This window comes from Panthera uncia, chromosome A2 (genome assembly GCF_023721935.1).
Source record: "Panthera uncia isolate 11264 chromosome A2, Puncia_PCG_1.0, whole genome shotgun sequence".
Classification (NCBI taxonomy): Eukaryota; Metazoa; Chordata; class Mammalia; order Carnivora; family Felidae; genus Panthera; species Panthera uncia.
The window spans coordinates 134854617-134881127 of NC_064816.1; the positions used below are offsets into that span (position 1 = coordinate 134854617).

General features: G+C 37.4%; 1 protein-coding gene across 8 annotated transcripts in view; it reads right to left on the reverse strand.

The window, feature by feature from the left end:
- CADPS2 (calcium dependent secretion activator 2) overlaps nucleotides 1-26511 on the reverse strand; it is a 545032-nt gene that overhangs the window by 295692 nt on the left and 222829 nt on the right. For all 8 annotated transcript variants that reach the window (XM_049641753.1, XM_049641747.1, XM_049641748.1 and 5 more), the window contains 3 exons: nucleotides 25768-25848; nucleotides 19106-19342; nucleotides 13501-13622 (listed from right to left, as the gene is read on the reverse strand). In XM_049641753.1, coding sequence (XP_049497710.1) covers nucleotides 13501-13622; nucleotides 19106-19342; nucleotides 25768-25848 — 440 coding nt within the window. The remainder of the gene's footprint in view (nucleotides 1-13500; nucleotides 13623-19105; nucleotides 19343-25767; nucleotides 25849-26511) is intronic.

Below are 26511 nucleotides of genomic sequence, written 5' to 3' on the forward strand. Positions count from 1 at the left end.
AATGAAAACCTATAAACGGCCAATAGGTATATGAAAAGATGCTAAATATCACTCATCATTAGGGAAATGTGAATCAAAACCACAATGAGATATTACCTCACATCTACTAGGATGGCTATTATCAGAAAGTCAAAGATAACAAGTATCGATGAAGATGTGAAGAACATTTGCATTTTGGTGAGAACATAAACTGGTACAACTGTTTTATGGAAAACAGTGTGGAGATGCCTCAAAAAATTAAAAATAGAACTACCACATGATCCATCAATTGCACTTCTAAGTATATACCCAAAGGAAATAAAATCATTTTTTTAAAAAGTTTATTTCTTTTTTTGGGGGGGGGGGGCGGTGCGGGTAGAGACAGAATCCCAAGCAGGCTCTGCACGGTCAGCGTGGAGCCCTATGCAGGGCTCGCACTCATGAACCAAGAGATCATGACTTGAGCCAAAATCAAGAGTCAGATGCCTAACCAACTGAGCCACCCAGGCACCCCCAAATCACTTTAAGTTTGTTTATTTTGAGAGAGAGCGAGCACGCACAAGCAGAGGAGAGGCAGAGAGAGAGGATCTCAAGCAGGCTCCACACTGTCAGTTCAGAGCTCAACACAGGACTCAAACCCACCAATTGTGAGATCCTGACCTGAGCCAAAATCAAGAACTGGATGCTTAACAGACTGAGCCACCCAGGTGCCCCTAAAAACCACTATTTTGAAGAGAGATCTGCACGCCTATGTTCACTCCAGTGTTCTTCAGAGTAACCAAGATATGGAAACAACCTAAGTGCTCATCAATAGCTGAATGGCTGAAGAAAACACGGTATATGCGTACAATGGGGTATCATGCAGCCTTAAAAAAGAGAGAAGTCCTGTCACTTGCAACAACATGTATGAACCTGGAGTGTAGTTTGCTAACTGAAATAAGCCATACACAGAATAACAAATATTGCATGATCTCTTATACATAGAATCAAAAAAAAAAAAAAAAAAAGTCAAACTCATAGTAATAGCACAAGAATGGTGGTTATCAGAAACTGTAGGGTGGGGGCGCCTGGGTGGCTCAGTCGGTTAAGCGGCCGACTTCGGCTCAGGTCATGATCTCGCCGTCCGTGAGTTCGAGGCCCGCATCGGGCTCTGTGCTGACAGCTCAGAGCCTGGAGCCTGTTTCAGATTCTGTGTCTCCCTCTCTCTGACCCTCCCCCGTTCATGCTCTGTCTCTCTCTGTCTCAAAAATAAATAAATGTTAAAAAAAAAAAAATTAAAAAAAAAAAAGAAACTGTAGGGTGGAAGAAATGGGGAGATATTAATCAAAGGGTACAATGTGTCATATATGAGTAAGTTCTCAAGAACTAATCACAATATGGTGACTACAGTTTATAATGTACCATATACTCGATATCTGCTAAGAGTAAGTAGATCTCAACTGATCTCATCACACATATAAAAGGTAACTGTGGGATGTGAAATATGTTAGTTTGATTATGATAATCATTTCATAACACATACCAAAACATCATGTTGTACATCTTAAATAGTTATTTGTCAAAAATCAAGTCAAGAATTAAACCAGGAAATAAAATTCCTTTTGAATTTAATTTTTATTACAATTACTAAATAGTATTCAAATGATCCAATATATGACAAGTGATTAATACGGAAAATATATTTTTTGATATATATCTCTTAATGAAATTGATAGTGTTTTTCCCCAATTAGTTGATGAATCTATCTAACCTATCTAAAGCAGTGGCCATTACTTAACTTAGATTGAGTTCAGTATCAATTTCAATTGATCCGCTTCCAGGTTTTTGTTTTCCTATTGTAGGCACTAAAAATAATTAGATAGACTTTATTATGGCAATTTCCATCAATTTGCTTATTTTTTATTTAAATGTCACCAACTACAGTGATTGATAAGCAAAAACTATTTTTCAATCATTTGGCAGTTCAAAATAAACCCTTCATCTTTGTTGAAAACAAAGAAATACAAGTCTCGTAATCTACAGAAGGATTTATGACATCATTTGTCAATCACTTTCTCAAAACTAATCATAAATTTCCCTTTCGAATGGTGACCTAGAGGTTTTTCCACTCTAGGACAAAAATGACGGTAAGACTCCAGTTGGTCAAGAGATGTGCCTTTCCTTTGTAAAAGTCAAAGAAGAGAGCCAAGTTCCAGAAAGAACTTGCATAAAGCAGGCTATTTTCTAGAAAGAAGAGCTTTAGGAATGAGTATGTATGAACTAAGGAATCATATATTGATTCCATTAAAATCATACTTGTGCCCCTCCACATTCCTGAAGAAGTAGTCTTGTTTACCCAGAGGGTCCCCCATCTCAGGATAGCAAGGGTAGCAAGAGTCGGAAGTGTCCTTAATTTCAGTCACCAAGTAAGTACAAGCAAAAGCGCTGCTCTTTAAAATGTTTTCCAAGGAATTTCTAGAAAAATGGGAGCTTGGGATGGGAGAACAAGGGCTGGATATGCTGATCACAAGCAGGTACTAGCTCAGATGTCATACCAGGAAACCTACCAGGAGACTCTATTTTTCATATTCTGAAGGCTAAACATTTAGATTACTGAGCACTATTTGAGCATATTACTGCGGCTGGTGCTAAACAGAAACCAGGAGGTTTATGATATAGCCCCTGTCTTTCAAGAAGCTTCCACATCATGTGAGTCATCTGCTAAGGAAATTAAATGTAAGCAGGAAGAAACTATGTGGGGGATATTATTAAGCTCAGGGGGAAGAAAAGGATGGCAGCTACATGATGCATCATTCTAGGAAAGAATAATGCGATGTCACAAGTTGCTGGCAGCATGGGTGTCTCCAATGAACTACCCTAGAGAAAAGTTAGGTGTGGACGTAGGCCATGACAGAAGCCATTTGCTAAAAGAGAGGACTACAAGAGCACCACACACAAAAACGATGTGCCCTTTTCGCCTTTTCCCCTCCTCCCAACCTCAGTCCTACTCAAAAGTGGTAGAAAAAGTATATGGGCAGGCAAAACAAGAATAGTGAAAAGAACTATAGTATATTCCTCCCTCCTACAGCTTTCTGGAGGAGCTGGAAGAAAAGGAACAAGTTTTGAAATGGCATAAGTTTTGACTGAAACCTGAAAATTCTAACACCCGAACATGGTATTTAATACCTAACAACAACAAGAGCTATGCTTTCTGCCAAGATTTCTTCAAAGGATATGAAGGGAGATTCTAGTCTATGTCTGAGAGTAATACTGGGATAAAAATTAAGTTGTTTGCTACTCACACTCTGCCAGATTTAGCCCATCTGATACAGTGGTTACATAAATTGAATGGAATAATAATGAAAACAACTACAAAAGGTTGCTCTGAAAAAAAAAAAAAAAGTCACGGATTGTAAAGGGAAGTAATTTACAAGTTGTAAATCCATCACAGAGATGTTGATAATCATAATTATATAAACTTTCTCCCAAGTTCTCTCATGGCCATTTTCCACTTTAGCTCATAGGGCCTCTTGAGCCAGCATCTGGAACCTGAATCCATCATGTTTTCCCTTTAATGCAGATGTCACTAGTTACAAGGATTGCCAAATCAGCTTCCTTTACTTCCAAATAAATTCTCAATGAATGTAATTCCTGTATTTGGCCAATGTTGGTCTCTTTAGGCTTCATTTTGTTCTGTACCAGTCGCATCAGCTCAGAGAAATGTTACTTCTGGTGAATTTATTTATGTAAGCCGAAGCAAGCTCATGTTTTTCAAGATGGAAATGAGAAAAGATGGGACTCACGCCATTCTAGTGTTTACCTTTAGGTTCATTAAAAACAGGCACACTTTTTGATAGATCACATATCAATTTAGTATATTTGATCTCCGCTCTGCAAGAGTAGCAGGCTAATGAATTATATTTCAAAACTCTGACATTACTAAATTAAGATGTAAACTACTGTTTTTAAAAAGCCTGGTTAGCTTCTTTCAGTTTCTATGCAGTCTGTACTTAATCTCTCACACACTTGTCCCAACCCCTTGATACAGATAAGCCTTCCATTTGTGGCTCTACTATTCCTTCCATAGTTTGACAGATTGTTACAATTCTGGTTCAGAATGTTGAGTTTCCAGAAATGGGTACTGGAGCCTATATTTCTCATCATTTTCATGAGGTAGAAGAAAGTTTTGTCCTCATATCCATAAATATATTTCTCTAATAATGCACCTCATTAGTTTTTTTTTTTAATTGCTCCTTACCTTTATATTACTTTCAGAGGGTTGGGAGCAGAGACCAATTAACTTTCAAATACCTTTAATAAAAGATATAGAGGTACCTTTAATAACACTATGGCATAAAAGAGATACAGAAAGTATGGCAAAAACAAAACCACCCCTCCTCCCCCCCCGCAAAACCAGTGCTGCTTCCCTCTATATCTTTTTTATTGTGGTAAAAACATGGAGCATGAGATCTGCCTTTTAAATGCTTAAGTGTACAGTCCAGTACTGTTAACCGTAAGTCCAATATTAGATAGTAGGTCTCATACAATTATTCATGTTGCATAACTGAAACTTTGTATGTCTTAAAGAACAACTCCCCATTTCCCCCTCCTCCCAGTTCCTGGTTTATTTTTTTTAAATATTTTTCAAGTTTATTTACTTTGAGGGGCATGGGGAGAGAATCCCAAGCAGGCTCCATGCTGGCAGTGCAGAGCCCTATGCGGGGCTTGATCTCACAAATTGACATCATGAGCCAAAATCAAGCTGGAAGCTTAACTGATGGAACCACCCAGGCACTTCTGGTTTGTTTCTAACAACTAATTTCCTTGCTTTCATTTTTCTGGTACCAAGATTTATCTTCACCCTCCACGGAAAATTATCAGCTTTTGTGTCTTAGGCAAAGATGGTCATTATTTATAGGCACAGTGTTACTGACAGACTGGTGAGGACAACACAACCGACCCCTTCCCCTTTCAGTCTGTCATTCTTACGCTCTCTTTCCTTTGTTGGCGGGGGGGGGGGGGTCATGAAGGGTATGGGCTAAAACTCAAATCACCAGGTGTCTGGAAATGGTAAAAAGCTACACAAGGGTAGCAAGTGTTTATGGACCTCTATTCATAGAGAACAAAACCTTTCCTGGCTGAGAGACTGAAAATCCATAAACAGTTTCTTTCATAACTGAAATACAGTTCACATACATTCTCTTCCCTCCATTATAAAATAAAAACTTTAACTCACTACTACTCTTTGTAAATCAAACTTGTCTATAAACACACTTTTATGAGATCTCAGATTCTATTTCCTAAGTTATGCACCAACCTCACACACTGTTTCCGCCTAATTGCTGGCAGGAAATGTGAACTACAGGAATGAAATAGGCAATGACTAGAAATCTTGATTAAGCTTATTGGAAATATGGACTAAATAAGGCACTTTAATTAGTATCAGACAAAAGAATGAATTGATATCCAATACAGCAGAAACTGTTAAAGCAATAAAACATAGAAAACGTGTCTGAGGCATGATTCGCTATAATGATGGAGGAGATGAATCTCTTTCCTGTTGTGCAAGGTGAGTTCAAGACAGAAGTTACCACACTGCTGAAAAGCCGCAGTTGGCCAGCTTCAGAAGACACATCTTTAAGGTAATCTGCTCCTGGGATACATGATAAATATAAATCATTTAATTCAATTTATAAGTTAACTATGTGTTCATGAGGAAAGAGAAAAGCAGTATTTTAGCCAAATTTCCTTGCGGTCAGAGTAATAAAAAAGAGTACTGGAGGATTATTGTAATACTTTCTAACTTCTAAGCATTTTAATTCACTTGAATTGTCCACTTACATGTTTCCTATTATCAGAATCTCGTTATGAATACATCATAAATTAAATGAGAAACACCTGGGGTGCCTGGGTGGCTCAGTTGGTTAAGCCTCGGACTTGGCTCAGGTCATGATCTTGCAGTTTGTGAGTTCGAGCCTCATGTTGGGTTCTATGCTGACAGCTCAGAGCCTGGAGCCTGCTTTGGATTCTGTGTCTCCCTCTCTCTTTCTCTCTCCCTCTGCCCCTCCCCTGTTCACACGCACTCACTCGCGCACCTGCTCTCTCTCAAAAATAAACATTAAAAAAGTTTTTTTAATGAGAAACATCTCATGAAAACCTATTTGTGAAAAAAGTTGTTAAAATAACTTTACTGATATAAAAGTTAATTTATTTGATTGACCAAATATTTGAGTATCAAATAAATTTTATAGAAATTATGCTACATGAAAAGGCCAGATATAAAAGACTACATACTGCATGATTTCATTTCTATGCAATGTCTAGAAAAAAGAAAATTATAGCACTGGAGGTAGACAAGTGGCTTCCTGGAACTGGCATTTGGAAAACTAAATATGGGCATGAGGGACTTTTCGAAGTGATGGATTTTAAAACTGAACTGAGAGTGGCACCAGCTGGTAGTGGTACAAGCACATAAATTTACTAAAAATCATCTACATGACAATGGAATAATTTTATGCTATATGAAGTTTAGCTCAACAAAACTTTTTAAAAAGATTCTGTAAAAAGAAATAACATGGTATGCAGATTCTTAGGGCATTTGCACTCCCTCAAGATTACATGGATTACTACTGTCATAGGGCTTATGTCCCCACCCCCACTTCTTATGTTGAGGCACTAATCCTCAGAATGATGGTGTTTGGAGTTAGGGCCTCTGGGAGGTAACTGAGTTTGAATAAGGTCATGGAGGTGATGATCGCTCTCTCCACTATGTGAGGGTACACAGGCAGAACTCAGCCATTTGTAAACCAGGAAGAAAGCCCTCAGCAAGAACCCCGCCTTGCTGGTGCCCTGATCTCGGACTTCTAGTTCCAGAATTGTGAGAAATAAAGGTTTGCTGTTTAAACCACGGATTCTACAGTATTTTCATTCTAGCAGCCCAAATGGAGAAGTGTGGTGCTGCTGTAACAAACAAATACCTAAATATGTGGAAGCAGCTTTGGAACTGGATCAAGGCTGGAAGAATTCTGAGGTGCATGCTGGAAGACGCCAGTATTACAACGAAGGGACTCTAAAGGAAGTTCTGGTGAAGACTCAAAGCAATGAGAACTACAGAGGAAGCTTCTGTCTTCTTGGAGAATATATAACAAACAGAATGTTGGCAGAAAATATAGATGGTAAAAGCAATTTTGATGAGGTCTCAGTGGAAATGAGGAACAGGTTATTGGAAACCACAAGAAAGACGATCTTCATTACCAGAAGCAAAAACCTGGCTGAAGTGTGTTCATGTTCTAGTCTTTTGTGAAATGTAGAACCTTCCATGCAGTGAACCTGGAGGTTTACCTGGGGAAATGTCTAAGCTGAGCACTGATGAGCAGCTTGGTTCCTCCTGACCGCTTGCAGTAAAAAGCAACAGTGATCAATGGATTAAAGACAGAATTATTCTGCAAAAAGGTGCCAGATCATAAAGAGTTTAAAGATTCTCAACCTGTTCATAAATAAAAATTAAAAGCAGGTACAGAAGAGAACACCAAAGGTGTGGTAGACCAACCATTTGATAAGGGGGTAAGTATAGGTATGAGCCCTGAACCTCGTCAATCATCCCAGCAGGAACACCACTGAACTAAAGGAGATGGAAAGAAATGAAGGGAGGCTGTTGAACTCCTCAGCCCCTACACAGATGGACCATAGATTCAGCTATGAACACATTCTAGTCTTCAAAGCAAGGGAGGAATGACTCCAGAAGTGACTCAGAGATCATTAGGGCTGCCAATCCCAGCACAGGCCTTGAGTGCAATAAGCCTGTGGGGCAGGGCAGGTCGGTGTTGGGGGGGGGGGCACACAAAGGGCTATCCCACCCTTGGTTTCAAAGGGTAAGACCTCTTCCCAGCAGGACCTTGTGGATAGGGCCATCACCTTGGTTTCAATAGGCCAGAAGGCAGGCACCAGAAGCTGCAGGGGCAAAACACCCATCACACAGGCGTGAGCACTGCCTAAGTGGTTCTACAAGGCAAAGCATAGAAGGAAAGAAGAGTATTCTTGAGCCTTAAGGTCTAAAGGAGTTTGTTTTGCTAGCTTTTAGATTTACTTGGGGCTTGTACTCACCCCTCTATTCCTGATTTCCCCGTTTTTGAACGGGAAGATAGATTCTGTGCCTTTCCCACCACTGTTCTTGGGAAGCATATGACTTACTTGAATGTTTCACAGGTTCACAGCTGGAGGAATTTTGTCTCAGAATGAATCATAATTTGGGTTTCACTCATATCTGATTTAGATGATATTTAGATGAGACTTTGGACTTTATACTTCAGGACTGATGCTTGAATTAGTTAAATCCTTTGGGGCTGTCAGGATGGAATTTATGTATTTTGCAGGTGAAGATATGAATTTTGAGAGGCCGTAGGTAAGATGTGAAGGATTGAATGTGCACACCCAAAGTTCATATGTTGAAGCTCTAATCCCTAATGTGACAGTGTCTTAAGGTGGGGCCCTTGGGAGATAACTGGATTTGGAGGAGGTCATGAGGGACCTCCATGACGGAAATGGTGCCCCTGTAAGAGGATAAAGAGATCAAAGAGCTCACTGTCTACTCTGTGATGATCTGGCAAGAAAGTGGCCTTCCATTACCCAGAAAGAGGGCCCTCACTAAGAACCATGACCATGCCAGCACCTTGATCTTACACTTCCAGCATCCAAAACTGTGACAAATAATGTCTGGTGTTTAAGCCACCCAGTATACGGCATTTCTGCTACAGTAGCCTGAACTAAGACACACAGATTAAATAAACTAAAATAGCTGATATGAAAGAGCTTCCAACCAGTGAGTGGTGACATACTGTGGTGTTTCCAGTGGGTTGAGAGTGACTTCAATTCCCTCAGTCACTGGTGGGTGGGGGGGCATGACAGCATCTGAGGCTTGTATCTTCTTGCAGCTAAGAAACTACTTCCACAATTTATCATACAAGTAACACATGTCCCTGGCTCAAGGCTCCTTGATGAATGAAAATGAAGAAAACATATGGACATTTACGGCATGCTGATAAAGCAGTGCACAGAAGGAAATTTATAGCTCTAAATGCCTAAATCAAGAAAGAAGACCTCAAAAACCTAACTTTCCACTTTAAGACACTATAAAAAGAGCCAACTAAACCCAAAAGAAAAAGGAGAAGGGAATAATGAAGGTTATAATAGAAATTAATGCAAAAAAAAAGTATCAGTAAAGCAAAAGGTGGGTTTTTAAACATCAGAAAAGATAAATTTTTAGCTAGATGGAATAAGAAAAAGATAGGAGATTCCACTTACTAGAATCAGAAATGAAAGAGGGAATACTTTATGGAAATAAAAAACATTATAAATGAAAAATATAAATTAACTGTATGCCAGTAAATTAGATAACTTGAATGAAATGGCCAAATTACTGGAAAGATCCCAAATACGAAAAGTGACAAGGAACAGAGGATCTGAATGGATCTATAACAAATAAAAAGACTGAATTAGTAGAGAATTATCCATAAAGAACAGCCCAGCCCCAGACAGCTTCACTTGTAAATCCTACCAAACACTTAAAGAAGAATATCAATTCTTCATACCTTTCCAAAAAAAAAAATTCAACAAAAATGAAAACAAAGAAATGAAACCAGAGACCACCTCCAAACTCATTCTATGAGGCCAATATAAAATCAGATAAAGAATTCACAAAAAAGGATATTAGTACACCACTCTCTCTTACACAGATGCAAAAATCCTTGACAAAATACCGGAGAAGTGAATCCAGTAACAAATAAAAAGAATTATACATCATGAGCAAGTGCAAGTTATGCCAGGAATGTAAGGCTGGTTTGACACCTGAAAATTAAAGAATATAATACACCATAACAACAGGATAAAAAGCAAAAATCCCTTATGATCATCTCAACAGATGCAGAGAAATTGTTTGACAAAACCCAACACCTTTTAACGATGAAAACACTTAACAAGCTATAAATAGAAAGGAACTTCCACAAATTGGTTAATAGGCATCTACAAAAACCCCAGAGCTAGCATTGTACTTGGTGAAAGATAGAGGCTTTCCTACTAAAATCAGGAAGAATGAAAGGAGTTATACTCCTGCCAATTCTATCCAACATTGCACTGAAGGAGAGAGGGTAATTAGGTAAATAAATAGCACCCAGATCAGGTAGAAATACAATTATCACTATTTGCAAATGACATGATTTTATATAAAGAAAAATCTAATAAACCCCAAAAAAACCCATTAGAATAAAGTACAGCAAGGGTGCAGCATAGAATATCAACATCTAAAAAAAAAATCAATTGTCTTTATATACTTAAATAATCCAAAAACAATTTCCTTTATAATAGGGTCAAAAATAATAAATTAAACCAAAGAAGTGTAAAACTTAAACTTTGGAAACTATAAACTATTGTTAAAAGAAGCAAAAGATCTAAATAACTAGAAAAACATTCCATGTTCATGAACAGGAAGACTCAACACTGTTAAGATTGCAACACTCTCCAAATGGACCAGATTCTACACAATCTCTGTCAGAATCTCAGCTACAGATACCTGCAAAATCTTTGCAGAAAATGACAAATTCATCCCAAAGGTCATATGGAAATACAGAATAGACAAAATAATCTAAAAAAAAAAAAAAAAAACCATTACTGGATGGTTAAAACATCATACAAGGCAAAACCAAACAAAAACCCACTTCATACAAGGCAATGGTAATCAAAATAATATGGTACTAGCATTAAGTACATCAACGAAATACAACTGAGATTCCAGAAATAAACCCATGTATCTATCTACGGTAAAGTGGTTTTCAAAAAGGTACCAAGAACACTTAATAAGAATAGTTTCTTCAGCTGAAGAATTGGACAACTGAATTGTCAAATGAAACAAGTTGAACCCTTATATCATATTGTGAACAAAACTCAACTGAAAATACATCAATGACCTAAATGTCAAAGGAAAAACTATGACAGTCTCAGGAGAAAACATGGGGATAAGTCTCTGACTTTGGACACCAGATTCTTGGGTATGACGCCAAAAGCACAAACAAGCATCAACAACAAAATAAACTGAATGATAACAAAAGACAATATCAAGGAAATAAAAATATAAATCCACATAATGGGATAAAACATTTGCAATCATATATATAAGGATTTAACATTTAGAATATACCGGTAGCTCTTACAACTGAAAAGATAAACAGCCCAGTTAAAAAAGGAGAAAAAGACTTGAATAGACTTTCCTCTAAAGAAAATCTACAAACAGCTAATCAACAAATGAAAATATGCTCACAACTCATTAGGAGGGAAGGGTAAATGAAAGCAACATGAGATACCACTTTACCCCCACTAGAAGGACTGTGTGTGTATGTGACAAATAATAAATACTGGTGAGAATGTGAAGCAACTGAAACATATATACATTGCTGGTGGGAAAATAAAATGGTGCAATCACTGTGGGAAGCAGTTTAGTAGACCCTCAAAAATCTAAACACACAATTACTCTGTAATCCAGCAATTCCACTCCTATGAATACACCTAAAACATTTGAAAACAGGAACTCAAACAGATATTTGTACAACTTTAGTTATAGCATTATTCATAGTTGCCAAAAGGTGGAAACAACCCTAGCGTCAAAAATCTAGATGAAACAAAATGTGTTTACTTTAGAGTATTATTTAGCCATAAAAAGGAATGAAGTTCTGAGACACGCTGCAAGATGGAAGAACCTTGAAAACATGATGTTAAGGGAAAGAAGCCAGTCACAAAAGAGCACCTATTATATGATCCTATTTATATAAAATGCCTGGAATTGGCAAATCTAGAGAGAAAGAAAGTCACTTAGTTGCTCAGGACGGGGTAATCTAAGTTTGTTAGGAAAAGGGTATAGGGTTTCTTTTTCATGTGATGAGTATGTTCTAAAATTGCTGATGGTTGCATAGTTCTGTGAATATACTAACATATACTAATATAGCTGTCCTTGAAAACAGAAAACAAACTTCTCCCTTGACTCCATATGCCTGGCCAAAACTGGCCCCAATCGACTTCCTTCTAGCTCCACAGCCTTCTTTTAGGTTTAGAAAATCTCTTAAAAGAGTTGTTTACCCTCATTATTTTTACCTCATTGTCACAACTCCACGTAACTCAACTCTACTTGCCTGCAAGAGTAAATACTACGACCTTAAATATTTGCTGTGACTAAGTCATAAAAATAAGTGCAAGCAACTGAACTAGTAAGTTCTGACAATCTACCAGGTACTAGAAGATCAAATAGGACAAGATGTCTTCCCCTTTCTCAAGGGAGAACAATACCAAACGAACAGATGAGAAACACATTGGTCTAAAAATTAAAATGAGCCAGAAGATATCTGCTCCATATTGGGTTATCTAAAAGATCTTCCCAGCAAGTGAAGTTTGTGTTAAGATTCTTAGTGTCAAGGATCCAGCCGTACAAAGGTAAGAAGGCAGGTAGGCACAGGGAAAAAGCAAGTGCAATGGTAACAGGCTGAGATGCTGAAGGAACTGCATGAAGTCCAGTAACTGACCAGGGAAACCGAGGGTCAAGGTGAGGTCCCAGAGGTAATGAGGGGCGGGCTAGGGGCAGACCTGTATGGCTTTTTGTAAGGCAGGGTGAGAAGCTGCAACTTGCTTCTTCCTCCATCTCATAATACTCTGTGCACATCTGTCCTGTTACACGTCAACTTGTGTCTCTACCTTAAACCGTGCCTGCCCTACAGAGAACGAAAGGTTTCATTTACCACTATGTAACCAGTGCCTAGCCAGGATCTGAACCGATGTCTCCTGTATGATTAGTCCCATCATCATGCTGTGATAAGACAAAAATCCTAAATCCTGAGGAAGGAAAAAAAAATTCTTTTCTATAGGCAGTGTACAAATGAAAGCCAGGCAATTTTCACTCAAATTCCTCAGACTAGCCTGGTTATTTCTACCAGAGACTGTGATGCTTCCCAAGTTTCAGTCAGTTAAAAAGAACATCTTCCAAACTTAATTAAACTCATTTCCACAATCTGAAACATAAAACTGCCAGCAGAAAACAGCTTTAGCTTCTCTGATTACTGTATGGTTGTCATTAACTGCTTCTCTACCTCAAGCCTATTCCCTAAGTATTCTAAGACATTGTGCCAAATTGTAGCTACCTCAACGTAAGTGTTATAATATATGGAAATGGAAAAGCTATTAAGTTACAATTCTAGAAACTGAAATAGGATCAAGCACTACCTTCTAAATAACATATAATGCATGTTTTCCTTTTAAATGGCTTACCAACATTTAATTGCCTAATAATTAGCTTCTCATTTGCATGTTAGATTTTCTGTTCGTACTACACAGGGATTCTGCTACAGTTCTATTTACGGCATCCTTATCTAGAAAGGCATACAATAATTCTAGCACAGTTCAGACAAGCCTGGCCAAATAACAGTTTCAGAGTATAAAACCACACAATGCTGCAAATAAACAAACGGGGTTTCTTTGGAAGGGGAGAATTTTTTTTTTTAAGTGCCTTACTGTGGCCTTGAGGCTTCAGCCTGGTCTGTCTGCAGTTTTTCTCCTCCTTCCACTTCCATTGTACAATAAACAATTCGATTGGGAGCAACAGACTTCAAACCTTGAACTTCCATGATGACAATCTAAAGATAAAAAAAATTTAAATGATACATCAAGTTGGCAGCCTTTAGCAATATACAGAGATAGCAGCATTGACTACAATTAGAATGACCAATTGAATAAATTATCTGGTAACACCAATGGTATTTTTTCTTCCTTAGAATCCACCTGTATTCATGAAAGGTAAAGTAAATAACATTCTGAAGAATGTTCAATATTTCTGAATGTTCAATATTCTGAAGAATGTTCAAGATTTCTTCAATATTGGAGTTGAAGAATATTGAAGAAATTGAATAAATTTTGAAGAAATTGAAGAAATATTGGATATTGAAGAAATCTCTCCTGCCAGCTATTACAGTACGGTTAAAATCTCTAAATATAAGCCCTACTGAATTAATAAGTGAGGTATACACTCAGATCCTTAAAAAACGATCGCAAGTCTGCATCAGGTAAAGCAGAATGACCAATGAAATCTCAGTGAATGTGCTAAAACATGTACAGGTTGAGTTCCACATAAAGTGGAATACGATTTATGAGTGGTACACATCATCATAATACCAATTCACTGTTATGAATATATGACATCAGAATTTTCTATATTCACTTATTTTAGATGACTACTACTATTTATAGAAGAATATGCATTATAGCAGGTGTGTGTATTATGAAATATGGAAAATTTAACTTGCCAATGAACATCTTTCTACTAACTTCACAAGGAAAAAAAAGGACTTCTTCATCCACTAAAAGTATGTGCTAATTTAAGGCAGTTTACTGGAAAAGGGTAGAAGGTGATATTATTTTATGCATCTATAAGTCCTGGAAAAAAGGGAAACAATTTTTTTTTCAAGTGAGCCTTTTATACTCATATAAAAGGCTACTGATTTTAAAACACTGTAACCTAACATTTTCACTGGGTATACACATAAAATATGATTATTGAATATTACATGCTATAGCTTTTTCAACCAAAACTTGCAACCCAAAAGTTTCCTCAGTTCTCAAATTGCATAAAATATATTCAATGGCATTTTCATAATATACATTCATGTCTTTACTGATCTCGTGTTGTATTTGTACAAACAAGATAAACAGCATTCATGCCAAGTAGCTACCAGAATATCCACTAAAAAAACATATATTGATCACTTAATGTATTATTAAAGTCATTACCCCTTTCATGAATTGTGATATGAATCTGGAGGCAAAAGGTCCCAAAGAAGCCATCTTAAAAAAACTATTTTTCCTTTCACTCTCCAGCACAACAGAAGGATTATGCTCATAAAACAAATGCCAAATTTGTTTTTCATGAAAAAATAGGAAACTAATCACTAAAAAAGGTCAAACTCTGAACCATTTTCCTCCTCAATCAAGACTTCTGTTATTTTATTGCAATGAAATGCATACCAAGTCACGAATAAAAATAAGGACTTAACTGAAAACAGACTAAGAACTAAAAGATAACAGAATTATCTTTCACAGCTTCCCTAATACATTCAAGGAAGTTGAAGTAAAGCACTTCATCTTATTGATGGAAAGTAAGCAAAAGAAGGTATATATTCTTAATAAGTCAGCTTCATTGTTAATCATTTTGAAACTCGTTAAAACTAAGCAGAAACTAAAACAAATGAGATCTGTAACCCTATCGATCAAAAGCCAACTCCACATGGACTTACTACCATGACCCTAATGACTTCTTTTTTTGGTCATTTGTAAACTTTTTTTTTTCTTTTTTTAAGTTTATTTGAGAGGGAGCTCGAGCAGGAGAGAGCAGAGTCAGAGGGAAAGAGAGAATTCCAAGCAGGCTCCTCACTGTCAGAATAGAGCCTGATGGAGGGGCTCATACTAACTGTGAGATCATGATCTGAGCTAAAACACTTAAACGACTGAGCCACCCAGGTGCCCTGACCCCAATGACTTCTAAATAAAATTTTTGGAAGGTCACTTAAAATACGGGAAGCAACAGAATCATGTACACATGATAAATCTAGAAATGTTTTAGTTCCTATTTGGGAATAGGTTTATTTGCACTGCATCTCTTTCTACAGTGTGTTTAATAGTCAAAGTTCAAAAAAGAAGAAAGGAAGCATATGCTTAACACTATTTCTGTCACCTCTACTACAAGCTACCGTAAACAGGACCTCCTGAAGCATACAACTCAGGAAACTGTTTTCTGCTCTGCAAAACAATACTCCCATCTGTGCCAGGAAGGTTTTATTCTGCAGAATTGCCACTTTCAAAAGAAGGAACTTCCGTTTGGAATCCATACATATACACAAAACAACACAATTCTGCAGATCTGGTTTCCAAAAGGAGAAAAAAAATACAGCTAGTCTCAATCATTAACGATAAAGACAGCCCAGAATCCCATGAACCATCAACTAACCTAATTTTAGGTAACGGTTTCTACCAATTCCCTGCAAGACTTGACAATGCAACTACAGAAAATAAAACTAGTCTAAATTTCATCTTTTCTTCCCCAATCTGTGACTGATATGATAAAGATAAAATATACAGAGTTATTCTAGAAGCAAAAAGAAGGGAGGCACGTACAAAATATAAAACTTGGTAACATGCTTCTGAATTGTCCAGAGTTCTGTGGCATCAGGGTGTGGGCAGGTTTGAGAAAACAAAGCTGAGCAGTATATGGGGACCACATATACCAGAGAAAGAAGTCACAGGGTCTGCAAGCTTAAAACCAGTGAAAACCAACTGTTCTCATGCCAGCGAAACCCATTCCTCTTCTCTTACGACATGCAGACTCAACTTCATAGATGAACATCTGTTGTCCTCCCCTGACTTGAATATTTAATTTTAAAATCCCATTGTATGGCTTACAGTTTTGTGGCTTAGCTGGTCTCTTGCTTTACTATTCTCTCTGAACTGAAGGCTTCATGAATGGAGAGACCTGAAAGTAATCATGTGTGGCCAACTGCTGCTTTTTGAACCACCAAAGGCCCCAACTCAATCAGTATTTATCAAGCTAGTTGTGTAGCAGGCAGTGTTTTAGGCTCGTGTGATACCTCAGTAAACAAAAGACCTCAACTTCCCATAGCTTACATTGTAGTAGAATAAATCAGATAATGAATAATAAACATAATAACTGAATTATATAGTAGGTGGTTAAGAGCTGTGGCAAAAATTCAGCTTGAAAACAGAATAGGGTGGGGTGAGAGAAGAGAGCAGTCAGCAGCAATTTTAAAGAGGGTGATAAAATAGGAGTTTTTCAAATCTGCACTTACCCCTTAGACCCAGATTTCAGTTCCTAGAAAAAACCTTTCTCACTAGACCAATTCTAAGCTTGACTGATGAAATGTGAGACCCTTAAAGTGGATTAACTACTTGCCTTTCAGAATTTTCTTAGGCTGAGAAGCAAGGCTTGGATAATGGGCCAGGGATAATTATGGAGTTTAGCTAGGCTGAGGTCAGAGGCCCTGGGGACGGAGGGGGACCTGTCTATTCTCTACGGGGTCTACAGATACATACTGTGTATGTAGTTTGCACTGAATGTGATTTCATTTTGTTGTTGAACACACATCTCCTATTTATAATACTGGGGGCATCATGGAAAAGATCTGTATTATGCTAAGGAAGGAAAATATCTGCCTTTATACACATAGCAATAAAGAACATCAAAATGATTTTATAAATATACAAGCTTCTCAGACCACACAAAATGAAGTTTTAACTCCTATTCTCCCCCCAATGCCATTTTATTGCTAAATGCTCAGCCCTGTTTAAGACACTGGCGATGAAGCATAGAACAACGCATGGTTTCACACAGACACTAACTCACGAACATAATTTTAAGTAGGGAAAAAAGTCCATAAGAGCCAATTATTTACTATTGTTTACAGTTTTTTAAGGAATAGAAAAAAGAGATGATGTTCTGAACTGTTTCCAGTTCTGCGTGTTTATATAATGGCAGATTTATACATGACAAAAATAAGCTGCTTTACAAATTATAATAAACTCATTTTGTTTCATACAAAGCCTTAAAAAAAACTGGGCACTTTATATCTTGGTCAGTAGGAAAACTGAGACAGGTATGCTAAGAAAATTCGACATGTAAGATACTGTGTATTTTCCCTTTAAATATCTCTTTAAGATATTGGAGAGATTGAGAAGAAACCCAGTAATGACAAGAGACTGAGAAGAAAGGCAATAATGGCACAATCATTAGGGAACCCTAGAACTGAGGCTTGAGTCAGAAGAAAACCTATCTCTACTCTGATAGTACATTTAATCTGTTAACCTACACAGAAATCATTAGCCTGGAAGTCAAGAAAGAGAGAGGCAGTTGGCTTATCCCGAAGCCTGAATTTACCTTAGAGTTGAACAGGTGGAGGAAAGAACAAAAAGCACACATTTTTCTGCCACAACCTAAGTAAGCCAAGAGTAAGAAGTATCAACAGGGAAATTTAAAACGGTACCTCCTAAGACTCCATGTACTTTTCTCTGTCAATCCACAAACTCAAATAGCAGTACTGGGTACCAGCAAAGTGACAATTTAACAATGCAAGGAAGGAGTTAGAAGTTTTAATTTTTGAGAGAGCTATAAATTTAACCTTGAAATTGTGTGTCTGTTTTATGTATAAACACAAAAATCTTACATGGATTAGCTCAAATACACAGATTAGCAATGAAAAAATGTAATCATGAAAAACATCAAGTGGTTGTGGCAATAAGAGTCCGTATCAATATCTGGTTTCCAGTGAATTATATAAAAATGATAAAACTCTGAAGTCTCAGGAAACACAATATTATTTATCTTTTTAAAACTTATTTATTTTTGAGAAGGGGGGAGGGGGGAGAGAGAACACGCATGAGCAGGGAAGGGGCAGAGAGCGAAGGAGAGAATCCCAAGCAGGTTTGGCACTATCAGCACACAGCCCATCACAGGGCTCAAATGAGATCATGACCTGAGCCAAAATCAAGAGTCAGACACTGAAACTGAGCCACTCAGATGCGCCTCCAGGAGGACAATTTTAAATGTGTCACATCTGTTCCTGGTCCTTAAAATATTATCTATAACAAAAATGGACATCCTGGAAAGGAAGAACTACTTATCATCTATATTCACCCAATAATGTGTTTCAAAGCTAGATAGTGTGAGTTGAGGCTAGAAAAACACAAGTGAGGTAGATTAAAAACAAAGCTAAACCAAAACCTGAAAGCAATTCCCAAATTAGAGATTTAAATCATGTGTTTAAAGAGTGCTTTGGTGTTTAACTTTATCAATAAACGTACACCAGCCTAGTTGGCACAAGATGACTTCCCTCAAAACTCATTTTATTATTTAATCCTAAAACTGCTGTTAGGTTTAAAGAGCAATTTGCATTAATTTGCATTCACAACCTGATTGTCTAGCAAATGAAGAATAATGTAACTTCTTCAAAATATATTACACTGCTTTAAATTCAAAGAGTTACCACAAAGGTCAGCAGAAATTATTTTGCAGCCTCATTTAGGCTGTCAGAGGTGAGTATGGGATAAAGACACTTACCTCCAAGGTGAATGACAGCACTACGTCAGATTTTGACAGCTGAATCTCATTCTCATCTCCAATGTCCAAAAAGGCAGAATTCTGTGAACGTTTTAGTTTTTGTAGTTTAAATTCCGGACCACCTTTTGAAACTGGAAGACTCTCCAAATTGGCCATTAGCAAATTCACTGAAGATCGCAACTCTTCTATATACATATTCTCCATTTCTTTTGCTATGAATTTGGGGAAGTTTCTTTCCTTGAAAATAATTTTAAAATAACGTTACAAAAGACATATTTCAATTTTATCATAAAAGATCACATGATGTATATATGTGACTCTCAGAAATTATGATACTCAGTATAAATGCAGCTACCCAATACTTGAGTCTTCAGGCTTTAAAATCATGAGGCTTTGGCAATTTTGATTATGTATAAGAGTACCCTACTTATATCCCTTACTCAGAATCATTATGGTACAAGATGAATTACATTTTCACATTAACTTTATTTTTGATAAGGTTTTGCTTAAGTAAAAACTGGAAACCTACATGAAAGAAACTTTAGTGTGTGTATCGATCTTAATTAGCCACTGGTAACTTTGAAATGCTTGGGGTAAGAAAAATGTTCAGTACAGGATGCCTTGCCTGTTGGGAAACAAACATTTTAAATCTCTCCCTTACCACAGATGTGTATTATTGAGAAGATATCCTTTTTATAAAATAAGCATTCAAATTAAAAAATCATGTGAAATAGCAATATGATATTTCTAGAATTTTCACATCTACATATAAAAGAATAATATCAACTTAGAAGAGTCAATTTGATCCTTCTATCTCTGCCATCAGATTTTGGTTTCTTTCACTCAATGAAAAGGACATTCCAAGTATCGGTTTTCCAAAAAAATACTGACAGACATTGCCAAATTGCCCTTAGAGAAGATTATAGCCATTCATATTACTACAAACAGCAAAATGAGACTTCCTCCCACTACTGGCTCTTCCTTAACCCTTGACAATTGGCATTAGCTCTTTCCTTAGAGGTAGAGAGTTTATAATGGTATCAAGTATGACATACCATATCCACCTACTGCACAAAACTGGCTGGGAATGAAAGCCTAAAGCAGCCACCTTTCAAACAGCTGCCTAATGCCCTAGAAAAGCAGTGCCTTCCTTACAGTTTCCCTTGGCATCATTCAAAGCCTAACCCAAGGAACCCTCATCTCTGAGATAACTGGAACACATCCAGAGTGCTCCCATCAACCAGCACCTAACCTGTGACTCACGTGCCCTCGTTTGTTCATGGGATGGAAAGCGACACCTGGCACCACTTCACAAATCAGTCCCAGAGTCCCAGGCCACCTGTTTTTCTTTTACCCCAGTACAACCTTCACGTATTTCTTTTAACATAATTTACATATAATCAATATTAAAATTGAATATTTATTATCACACAGTAATTAAATATCCACATTCAGAAGTAACGTTTGTAAGATTCTTAAATACCCTTTCAACATTCCTTTATAGTTTGAAGTGACACCCCAAAAACAGTTTGCAATCCCAGGAAAAACACATAGCTAGTCAGGTACAGAATACCTTGGTTTCCTTTGGTGAAAAAGAAAAGTTTTGGAATGGTTTCTCAATGTACGTAAAGGAAAAACAAAACTACAAGCAAAATAAGCCATAAAAACAGATTTATAGATTGGTGCACTGACTTTTAAAGTTGTTATGAAAAGTCTCCAAAACTTAGAAATAAGGCAAAAGGGTGAGGGGGTAAGGTCCTTTCAATGTCCTGTACGGATAAAGGACATATCCAAGGGTCATCTGAGGAAATATACTAAGTTCAATTTACTGTTTATTGATGAAAAGTCTCAGGGGCGCCTGGGTGGCTCAGTCAGTTAAGCATCCAACTTTGGCTCTGGTCATGATCTCTCAATTTGTGAGTTCAAGCCCCACAGCAGGCTCTGTGCTGACAGCTCAGAGCCTGGAGCCTGCTCTGGATTCTGTTTCCCTCTCTCTCTGCCCCTCTCCCACTCACATTCTGTCTCTCAAAAACGAACATTAAAAAAAAAAAAAATTTAAAAAGTGAAATTACATGTTAACCTTACAGAATTTTGTCTGAAAAAGATACAAATAGTGTGTGTCTGGTGAATAAGAGAATCCAATGGTTATACTTTACAACTTTGTTGGAAATTAACCACTTTCAGATTTAATCCATGAATCTTATTTTAACCTTGGCTAAAACCACCTAGTTCTAGTATGTTCTTGAGGTTACTTCATCTATAACTAGTTGGCTTGTTCATTATGCTGTCAATGAAACCTTTATTGTGTGTTCATTGTATATGTGTAGGAGTCATGATTTTTGCCTTTTTAAAATTTTTGTTTTAACAAAGCAAAAAGAAATACCTTCTTTGAAAGCCTGGATGCACCAATTTTCTTTTGTCAAATTTCTAAGGTGTTATTTGATGGAAAACTTACCATCACCATAGAAAAGATCTTACTCCTATTTAGCATTAGTTAAAAACAACACTTCACTCACTATCATTTTTTAAGGAGGAGACTGGCAGGAATCACCAAAAGTGACTGTTTTATCAGCATTTTCCAACTTTTCAAGAAATAGACTATACTCAATTTTTGTTTTCCTCTCTGGGGGAAAAGATAGACAATCCTGCTTTAAAGCTCAGAGGCTTATTAATAGTATTTCATCAACTTTATTTAGCCCGCTTATGTTGCCTCTTTCTTGGAAACAAAATCAAGAGTACTTCAGGCAACTCTATATGTTAAATTTGATCTGTTAAATTAGAAAAGAATCAGAAATGGGTTATTCTCTAGTTTAACTGTGAGTTGCTCTTATAAACCATGGTTTAAAAGTCCTAATTTACTCGCTCTTTAGCAGCCCTAACACATGATATATGTGAAAATGTTTGCTCCATAAAAAAATTCTCAGTATTCAAATTTAGTCACTTTTTAAGTGCTCCTAACCTTCACTAGATGAAGCCTGGACCAGAGTAGTAGGTCGAAGATGGAGACAGCTGTCAGATTCTAGAAATACTTTGAAGACAGATGCAAATGGGTTTTCTAATAAATTTGCCATGAAGCACGAGAAAAAGAAGGGAGTCAGAGATGATTCCAAGTTTTTTGGTGTAACCGAAAAGACACCACTGCCAAGAACTGGCCTAACCTGACCACTTAACAGGAGATTTTAAGCACCCTCCCTCCCTTCCAAACTCCTGACTCTACCTTGTCTTTATTTTCTGAACAGTAAATGATCACCCTCCATAATTCAGTTATATAGAACATATATTGCTTATTGTGGGGCTCTCTCAAATGCAAGCTCTGTTAGGGCATAGCAGATATATTTTTGTCTGGTTTTATCCCAAGACAACCACACATTTGTCTGGATGTATCCTAAGCACCTACAACATTGCATAGCTATTTTAGCAGGTGTTCAATAAACACTGAATTTACGGATGGAAAATTTCAGGCTCCAAAAAGTTAAATAAACTTGTCTAATGTTCTATATCTAGGAAATGGCAATCATGGATTTGCCTACAGGTTTTTCTGGCTCAGTCCACACCTTTCCGACTACTTCCAAATTAGACCTTGGCTAAAGTATTAAGGTCAGTATTTCTATCCTTTCTAACAGATGTCTGCCCTGGGGCTTCCTTGTTATTATATCGTATTGTGAAGTGTGGTAGGAGGGGTTACTGATTACCAATGATTAGCTAATGGACCACACTTCTGGATTCATCAGATTGAACAGGCAGTTGCACCCAAGAGAGCAAACTAGGTTCTGGAATCAAATGACTAGGGTTTGAGCCCAGCCTCCAGCACATTATTTGTTATGTAATCTTGAGATCAATAATCTTCCCTAGATCTCAATCTCCTGGTCTATAAAACAGATTCATTGTATCATCTGCCATTGTGGGTTCATAGATTATAGATATACAATGCAACAAGGTCAGTAACTATAATGCCATGAATATTTTATGAAGATGCCTTATAATTGGTGCAATTAAAGTAGAAAGCGATTAAACATGTTCTATCTGCTATGTCAATATATTCACCAAAAGGCATTTTATTTTTGGTGGCATTTTTCCCCTTTCCAATCCCACTGGCTTCACATCCTTCTCCACACTTTATTTTTTAATGTTTATTTATTTTGAGAGAGAAAGAGTTTATTATTATTTATATATTTATTATTATTATTTATTTTGAGAGAGAGAGAGATGGGAGCACAGTGGGAGTGTGGGATGGGTGGGTGGGGGTGGGGAGAGTAAGAAAGAATCCCAAGCAGACATGGGGCTGATCTCAGAAACCATGAGATCTTGACCTGAGCTGTAATCAAGAATTGGACACTTGCTTAACCAACTGAGCCACCCAAGTGCCTGGCCCTTCTCCACACTTTTTAAAATGTATCAATGTTTGTGATGGCATCAGCAGGGCGTCATCAAAGAGAACTCTCTGTAGGTGCATCACTGACCCTTCTCAAGTCCAGAGGTTATAAACCCACATCCTCCTCCCCAGGCCTGGCCTTGAGAAAACACCAAGGCTCTCCTGTTTCACTCTCCAGAAATTCATTTAAACTTTATTCTAAAGCATCACATCTTTGGTCAGGCCCTTACAGAAGCAAATCCAACTCATGACAATGTGTGCAGTCTCAGGTACAATCTACATACACCTAGGCAATCTACAAATGCAGCTCTCAGCTCCAGGGTCCTTCCCCACAGGGTCTGGAAGATCTCTCTGGATTCTCTCCCAGCCTCGGGTCTTCTAGAAAAGCAAAGGTCTTTGCAGCCAGTTTCCAACTCAGCTGAGGGTTTTGGGGAAAGTATTTTCTTCTCTAAAGCTTCTAATCACCTTAATCTAACTTGACTTCCATGCTATGAATCTGACATTTTTATCTCTGGAATGATGCAGTGCCTCTCCAGATATCCAGACCATAGTAACAAGGCATGCTGCCCTATAACCGCTGCCCTTTGGATGAATAGAACTCTCTAGCTCCCAACGCACACCATCCTATGTTTTCATTCATCTGCAGATACTTCCTCGTCTATCTCCGACTTGGTTCTCACAACTTACTCTCCTCTCTGCTACCCAAATTTCTCTCAATTTTCTCTACTTTTCTATTTATCTCCGATTTCTCAACAACTTCCCTACTTTTTAGTTTAATAGACTTTTATTTTTTTTTTTTTAATTTTTTTTCAACATTTTTTATTTATTTTTGGGACAGAGAGAGACAGAGCATGAACGGGGGAGGGGCAGAGAGAGAGGGAGACACAGAATCGGAAACAGGCTCCAGGCTCCGAGCCATCAGCCCAGAGCCTGACGCGGGGCTCGAACTCACAGACCGCGAGATCGTGACCTGGCTGAAGTCGGACGCTTAACCGACTGCGCCACCCAGGCGCCCCAACAGACTTTTAAATAAACACAGTATTAGTGTTCTTAAAACTTATACATTATTCACAAATATATTTGTCTTTGCAAAAACAAACACATTTAAATTGTTAAAATCAGCACAGGATGTGTCTTCTCTAGTGCTGGAAAAGTTCACTATCTTAATTTGGGAGGTGGTCGCACAGTGTATATATATATGTGTATATATACACACATATTCACTGAGCTGTCAACCAAGTATCTGTATACTGTACACGTTATACTTAAATTTTAAAGAAATGAGTAATATTCCCTCAATAGGGAGGAGTCATCCGAAAGATAGAGGGAGGAAAAGGAAGAGTCTACCACCAAATATTCAAAGTTTTGCTTAGCAGAAAAAAGGGAAAAAAATCATAGTCTCAGATCAAGAGCTCTATAGTCTCAAGTCTATTGGTAAAGACTAAATTTTCCCTTACCACTAATAAATTAATGCATCAATTATACTAAAGAATGAGGCAGATAATGAAGTTCCATATCTTTAAAGTCTTAAGAAGAAATTCAAGGTTTTTGTTTGAAATTTATTTCCATTACAGGGGTGCCTGGGTGGCTCAGGCAGTTGAGCAGCCGACTTCGGCTCAGGTCATGATCTTGTGGCTCACGAGTTCGAGCCCTGCGTCAGGCTCTGTGCTGACAGCTCAGAGCCTGGAGCCTGTTTCGGTTTCTGTGTCTCCCTCTCTCTCTGTCCCTAACCCACTCCCATTCTGTCTCTGTCTCTCTCAAAAATAAATAAACATTAAAAAAAATTTTTTTTAAGAAATTTATTCCTATTACAGAGAAACACAGCGATTGCACAAAACATTACACAGAGACTTTTTACAAGAAACTTCAAGCTGTATCTTTCATCCATTCAAATATTAGTTGACTCCACTATGTGCCAATCACCATGCTGAATACTTTAGAATATGTGATTTCACATATTTCACAGGGACAATATTTTACTCCCTGATTATATTATGTTTAGTGCAATATTAAAATTCTTCTAAATCTGTCAGTTTGAGAAAATCAGGCATGGCTTTAATCTACAAAAGTTACTGAACTTAAATATGTCCTATGTATAAGGAAGGATCTGTAAAATAGATAATATGCTCCATTCGGACAATATGCATTCAGATATTTGGGCTTAAGAAGCATGCACACAGAGAAGAAAATGATAAAAATTATGCTGCATTTATCTATACAAAACTTTTTCAGCTCACAGAAATCTACATACAAAGAAGTGTGGCACAGTGTGTCAAAGTTAACCATTTACCTTTGCCATCTTCTCTGCCAGCTGCAAACGACCATCAAGTTCCCTTCTGATCTGAGCAGCTTGCTCATCTGCATTGTCCAGCTTTAAGACAGAAATTACACATATGTGATTACTTAACGGCAGTGACCTACAGTTTAAAGTGAAGATTTAAAGACTCGATTTTTGTTTTTAATAAATTCTCTCAGCTACCTATTGAGAACACAGAACAATGTTTAATTAGGTCAGCAGTCCAATTAAATTTCTTGGGCACCTTTCATTTTAGTTTTGTTCACAAAAAAATTATCCGATTGCTAAAAAAGTTATTCAGTTGCTATAAAAGTTATTCAATTGCTAAGAATCACAGCTCAGTTTACCAAAAATCTAATCATAAGCATTCTTTGCCCAACGTGTCCAGTAAGCTGTTTCCTTGAAGTTATATTAAATTGGTTAAATCGTTGTTAGGCTTATTCAGTCCATCCTTCTATCTTCTTGAAGGTCAGTTCCTAAGTAGTTCCAGATAGACGAGTCTCTTGTCTTGTTCTTTCAAATTTCCACAGTGCATTTCTGGATGGTGAGATACTGAGTAATGTTTTACTTCTTCGTCAGTTTTATAACAAGTTTGTGCATTAGTGCTAAACTATAAAAGTAGCATTTGATTGACTGATAGAACTTCCTACTCTTTAAGTTTTCATATTCTCCTCATTCTAGTTTTCAACAGACTTATACTGCCAGGAAACCCTTCTACTCTTTACAGACTGGCACCAC